Source organism: Pan paniscus, chromosome 18 (assembly GCF_029289425.2).
Source record: "Pan paniscus chromosome 18, NHGRI_mPanPan1-v2.0_pri, whole genome shotgun sequence".
NCBI classification, from domain to species: Eukaryota; Metazoa; Chordata; class Mammalia; order Primates; family Hominidae; genus Pan; species Pan paniscus.
Genome location: NC_073267.2, coordinates 31,139,023 through 31,145,299, shown reverse-complemented (window position 1 = coordinate 31,145,299; position 6,277 = coordinate 31,139,023). Strand labels below are relative to the sequence as shown.

Sequence of the window (6,277 nt, the reverse complement as noted above, 5' to 3'; positions counted from 1 at the left end):
GGGCACTGTAGCAAGTGTCTTTCAAACATTATCTCATTTGATCCTCTCCCCAACTCTAGGAAGAAGATACAATGATTATCTTCCTTATTTTACAGAATTGGAAACCAAGGCACAGAGAGGTGAAGGGACTCGCCCAAGGTCACACGGAAAGTGGTGGGTCAGGGGATTGAACTGAGGGCAACTGGCTCCAGACCCTGAACTCTCCAACCCTCTGCCACCCTCCTCCTAGGTGAGGGAGATTACATTACTGGGGACCCTGTTTCAGGATATTAAGGGGTTTTCCAAGATGTTTCTCATAGAAAAAAGAAAAAAAAGGGTGTGGCTCATGCCTGTAATCCCAGCACTTTGGGAGGCCGAGGCAGGCAGATGACTTGAGGTCAGGAGTTCAAGATCAGCCTGTCCAACATGGTGAAACCCCATCTCTACTAAAAATACAAAAATTAGCCAGGCATGGTGGCAGGTGTCTATAATCCCAGCTACTCGGGAGGCTGAGCCAGGAGAATTGCTTGAACCTGGGAGGAGGAGGTTGCAGGTTGCAGTGAGCCAAGATCACACCACTGCACTCCAGCCGGGCGACAGAGACTCCATTTCAAAAAAAAAAAGAAGACAAGCAAGATGTTGAGTGTGACTGGGTGGAAGCCACTGACTTGTCCCTGGCACAAGTGTGCTGATATCCCTTCCCCTTCCTTCCTCACGTCCTGCATCTCAGCGATAATTGGGGTGCCGGGGTTAGCTGTGTGGCCGTCATCCCAGGCCCAGGTGAAGCCCTCGATCAGGTGAGGCCATGATCCCAACGAGTGTTTTAGCCCAGATCCTGCCTCTTCCCTGCTTTCTGCCGAGAAGCGGGACCTCCTCTATGGAAAATATCCAGCTGGGTGAGCTTGGGAGGGAGAAGGTGAGTTGGGCTGGACTCAGGGACCGACTCTTCCCGTCTCATGACTGTGTTTACTGGGCTGGATTTTGGGAAGGGGCCAGATTGCATCAGACAGGGCCTGATGGGCTGGAGCCAGACTGTGGTCTGAGGAGGAGACACAGCCTTATAAGCTGAGGGAGTGGAGAGGCCCGGGGCCAGGAAAGCAGAGACAGACAAAGCGTTAGGAGAAGAAGAGAGGCAGGGAAGACAAGCCAGGCACGATGGCCACCTTCCCACCAGCAACCAGCGCCCCCCAGCAGCCCCCAGGCCCGGAGGACGAGGACTCCAGCCTGGATGAATCTGACCTCTACAGCCTGGCCCATTCCTACCTCAGTAAGGCCCACTCAGCCATCTCCACGGTCCTTCCTCCTCTCCCGAAATCAGGACCCACCCCTCTTGTTTCCTCTCATTTCCTTTCCTTTCCTCTTCGTTTCTTTCTTTCTTTTTTTTTTTTTGAGAGAGTCACTCTGTCACCCAGGCTGGAGTGCAGTAGTGTGATCACAACAACTCAAACAACTCACCACAGCCTCGAACTCCTGGGTTCAAGTGATCCTCCTGCTTCAGCCTCCTGAGTGGCTGGAACTTCAGGTGTGCACCACCTGCAGTGGTGAGATGGGGTCTCACTATGTTGCCCAGGCTGATCTCAAATTCCTGGGCTCAAGCAATTCTCCTGCCTTGGCCTCCCAAAGTGCTGAGATTACAGGAGTGAGCCACCCTGCCCAGCCCACTCACCTTTTTCTAGCCAACCTGTTCCTTGGACCCTCACGTCACCCCTGTCTAGTCCCTTATCCCAGGAGTGCTATGTTACTCAGCCTGGGACCTCACACACATCTGGGGTCCCACATTCCACAGAGGGGAAGCAGCAGGCTTCTCCCTGCTCTTCCCATCCCCACAACCCCGAACCCCTGCCTCTCCTCTGACAGGGCCTCTCATCATGCCTATGCCCACTTCACCTCTGACTCCTGCCTTGGTTACAGGAGGCGGAGGCCGGAAAGGTCGCACCAAGAGAGAAGCTGCTGCCAACACCAACCGCCCCAGCCCTGGCGGGCACGAGAGGAAACTGGTGACCAAGCTGCAGAATTCAGAGAGGAAGAAGCGAGGGGCACGGCGCTGAGACAGAGCTGGAGGTAAGGAGTCGGGGGGCCCAGAGAGCTCAAGGTGGTGCTTCTGCCATGAAGGACAGGCCGGAAGGTGTGCGATTGGGTGGGGAGGAGGGATCAGGCAACTGTTGTCTTGATGCAGAATAAAACGAGACATATGTTTGACTGTGAGTTTCCTAGTGGCCAGAGCAAAGTGGGAACACAGAACCTTTCCAATTGAAGGGAAATTTGACTTACAGAGACAGAAATTGAGGCTAGAGAGGGTGGGTCCTTCCATGGAGTCACAAATCAAGTGAGTGGGAGAGGCAGAATTAGAACCCAGATCTCTGTCCCTTTTACCACCTGCTTTTCCTCACCCCCCAGATGAGGCCAGACCACGGACACTACACCCAGCAATAGAGACGGGACTGCGGAGGAAGGAGGACCCAGGACAGGATCCAGGCCGGCTTGCCACACCCCCCACCCCTAGGACTTATTCCCGCTGACTGAGTCTCTGAGGGGCTACCAGGAAAGCGCCTCCAACCCTAGCAAAAGTGCAAGATGGGGAGTGAGAGTCTGGGAATGGAGGGGCAGAGCCAGGAAGATCCCCCAGAAAAGAAAGCTACAGAAGAAACTGGGCCTCCTCCAGGGTGGCAGCAACAATAAATAGACACGCACGGCAGTCACAGCTTGGGTGTGTGTTCATCCTTGTTCTTTTTGTGTTTTTGTTCAGGCATGTGTGTGCTTGCCTGTGCCTGCACATTCATGAGCCTGAGAGAGCATCTTTGATGTGTATTTGTGTTTGGTGCATGTATCTGGGGCAGGGAGTGTTCCTGCTCTTGCAGGGTCTACGCTGTGAATGCAGCTTTTGGTTTGTTTGCTTTTGCTTGCATATATTTTAGTGCATACATTTCTGTGGGCTCCTACGTAGTGGAAAGGAATTTCTTCTGCTTTTTTGCGATAGTGCCCATGAAACACGGCCCTCCCCAGCGCCTGTTTTTGTTGATTGTGTCCTGTTCGTAGACGGGAACGCTACTTATGCGTGCCATCTAAAAGTCAGAGAAAACTGAGATTTAAAATATTAAAAGCCAGGGCCGGGGGCAGTGGCTCACGCCTGTAATCCCAGCCCTTTGGGAGGCCGAGGCGGGTGGATCACAAAGTCAGGAGTTCAAGACCAGCCTGACCAACATGGTGAAACCCCATCTCCACTAAAAATACCAAAAATTAGCCAAGCATGGTGGCAGGTGCCTGTAATCCCAGCTACTCAGGAGGCTGAGGCAGTAGAATCGCTTGAACCCAGGAGGTAGAGGTTGCAGTGAGCCGACATCGTGCCATTGCACTCCAGCCTGGGTGACAGAGGGAGACTCTGTCTCAAAACAAACAAACAAACAAAAACTAAAGTGTGGGAGCAGTGGCTCATGCCTGTAATCACAGCAGTGTAGGAGGCCAAAGTGGGAGGATTACTTGAGCCTAGGAGTTCGAGACCAGCCTGAGCATCATAGTAAGACCCCATCTCTACAATTTTTTTTTTGAGACGGAGTCTCACTCTGTTGCTCAGGTTAGAGTGCAGTGGCACCATCTTGGCTCACTGCAACCTCTGCCTCCCGGGTTCAAACAATTCTCGTGCCTACGCCCCCTGAGTAGCTGGGATTACAGGTGAGCACCACCACGCCTGGCTAATTTTTGGTTTTTTGTTTTTTTGATACAGAGTCTCACTCTGTCGCTCAGGCTGGAGTGCAGTGGCATGATCGCAGCTCACTGCAACCTCCGCCTCCTGGGTTCAAGCTATTCTCCTGCCTCAGCCTCCTGAGTAGCTGGGACTACAGGCACCTGCCACCATGCCTGGCTAATTTTTGTATTTTTAGTAGAAACAGAGTTTCACCATGTTGGCCAGGATGGTCTCAATCTGTTGACCTCATGATCCACCCGCCTTGACCTCCCAAAGTGCTGGGATTACAGGCGTCAGCCACCACGCCGGGCCAATTTTTGTATTTTTAGTAGAGATGGGGTTTCATCATGTTGGCCAGGCTGGTCTCAAACTCCTGACCTCAAATGATCTGCCCACCACAGCCTCCCAGCCTTTGGGAGGCCAAGGAGGGAGGATCGCTTGAGGCCAGGAGTTCGAGACCAGCCTAGGCAACATACCAAGGCCCTGTCTCTACAAAAATTTAAAAATGAGCAAAGCATGGTGGCTCATGCCTGTAGTCCTAGTTGCTCAGAGGGTGAAGTTGGAGGATCCCTTGAACCCAGTTGGAGGCTACAGTAAGCCATGATGGTGCCACTGCACTGCAGCCTGAGCAATAGAGTGAAACCATGTATTGAAAAAGAAAGAAAGAAAGAAAGAGAAAAAGGAAGGAAGGAAAAGAAAGGAAGGAAGAAAGAAAAGAAAGAGAGAAAGGAGAGAAAAAGAAGAAAGAGAGAGAGAAAGGAAGGAAGGAAGGAAGGAAAGAAAAGAAAAGAAAAGAAAAAAGAAAGAGAGAAAAGAGCGAGCCCGGGCACAGTGGCTCACACCTGTAATCCCAGCACTTTGGGAGGCCAAGGCAGGCAGATCACCTGAGGTCAGTAGTTTGAGATCAGCCTGACCAATATGGAGAAACCCCATCTCTACTAAAAATACAAAAGTAGCCGGGTATGGTGGCACATGCCTGTAATCCCAGCTACTTGGGAGGCTAAGGCAGGAGAATCGCTTGAACCCGTGAGGCAGAGGTTGTGGTGAGCCAAGATCACGCCATTGCACTCCAGCCTGGGCAACAAGAGCAAAACTCCATCTCAAAAAAAGAAAAAAAGAGAGAAAGAAAGAGAGAAGGAGGGAAAGAGGAAGGAAAGGAGGGAGGGAAGGAGGAAGGGAGGGAAGGAAATATTAAGGGATTTGCCCTAGCTCACTCAGGGCTCATATTCAGGGATCTTATTGTCTTCAGATATGAGGTGGGTCCCCAGGCCAAGGGGGCTGTGGGACAGGGTTCTGGGAAGTGAGATGGGGGAGGGAGATTCTTATTCAGTGCTATGTCTCAGGGCCAGAGTTGAAGAAAAATATGGGGCAAACAAGAAGTGTGGTTGGAGCTGAGATTATTTATTGATTGAGATACAGGTTTGGGTTGCTTTTAGGAAGAATCAAAACAGGATACAAAGTTACTCCTCTCTTACTTAGCCCCAAGTCCTCCTGGGTTCAAATGGCAGCTCCATTGTGTTGAGGATTCCAGCTATTTTTACTCACTGTTCTGCCACACCCAAAACATGGCTTCCACTTTGAGGCCCAAAATAGCTACTCCAATACCTGCCATCACGTTTGCATCTCAGCCCGTGGAAAGAGTGTGGAAGAGACAGAGGAGGCCACACCTCTTCAATTTTAGGGCATAACCTAAAAGTAGAACACATCATATCTGCTCCGAATGTGGCTACATGGCCACACCCAACTACGAGAGAGGTTGGGAAATGTAGCATTGAGCTGCTTAGCCACGTGGTAGCCAAAACTTGGGCAACAGCAGGGTTTTATGATGAAAGGGAACCAGAGAGAGTGAATACACGAAGAAGCTAGCAAGAAACATTGCCCACATGCAGACTCAACAGATGTCGGGGGAGAAAACTCTGAGATTGGGCCCCGGGCAGAGCCTGTTTCCTTTTCCCCTGTCCCTTTCACATAAGCCCCACACTGCAGAACTTGGAGTCAGTGGTTCATGGGGACCCAAGGACATCCACAGAGGACCGAAGTACCTGATAGAGCAGGAACAGATGCACGTCAGACTACGACCAGCTTGAACCCTTGGGGACCTGTATCCATCCCCTTCCCTTGAGTCCAGCCTAATCACAGCCACAGAATGAATCCATGACCGGGAAGGACATTTAAGGACCTCTGGCCCAACTCTCCCCACGCAACAGTGGGATTGCCTCTGCTTATTTGAATACCACTATGGAGGGGGAACTTGCTACATTTAAAGGTTGCTGAATTTTTTTGTTTTGTTTTGGGAGACGGAGTCTCTCTCTGTCGCCCAGGCTGGAGTGCAGTGGTGTGATCTCGACCCACTGCAACCTCCGCTTCCTGGGTTCAAGCGATTTTCATGCCTCAGCCTCCCTAGTAGCTGGGACTACAGGTGTGGGCCACCACACCTGGCTAATTTTTGTATTTTTAGTAGAGATGGGGTTTCACCATGTTGGCCAGGCTGGTCTCAAACTCCCGACCTCAGGTGATCTGCCTGCCTTGGCCTCCCAAAGTGTTGGGATTACAGGCTTGAGCCACACCGCCCGGCAAAGGTTGCCTAATTCTATCTCAGGGCAAGTCTGTTCATGT

The 6,277-nt window shown here is 51.5% G+C and overlaps 1 protein-coding gene across 2 annotated transcripts; it reads left to right on the top strand.

Moving 5' to 3' along the window:
- The first annotated feature begins 912 nt into the window (after positions 1-912).
- Positions 913-2,680, top strand: NUPR1 (nuclear protein 1, transcriptional regulator). 2 transcript variants are annotated; one of them, XM_003811144.5, is made up of 3 exons: positions 913-1,246; positions 1,891-2,040; positions 2,377-2,680. In XM_003811144.5, the coding sequence occupies exons 1-2, from the start codon at positions 1,135-1,137 to the stop codon at positions 2,025-2,027; spliced, it is 249 nt and encodes an 82-aa protein (XP_003811192.1). In that variant the 5' UTR covers positions 913-1,134; the 3' UTR covers positions 2,028-2,040; positions 2,377-2,680. The 2 variants fall into 2 exon arrangements, with proteins under 2 accessions (XP_003811192.1, XP_063453510.1); XM_063597440.1 differs by having other exon boundaries at positions 1,028-1,246; positions 1,891-2,680.
- Positions 2,681-6,277: the final 3,597 nt, after the last annotated feature.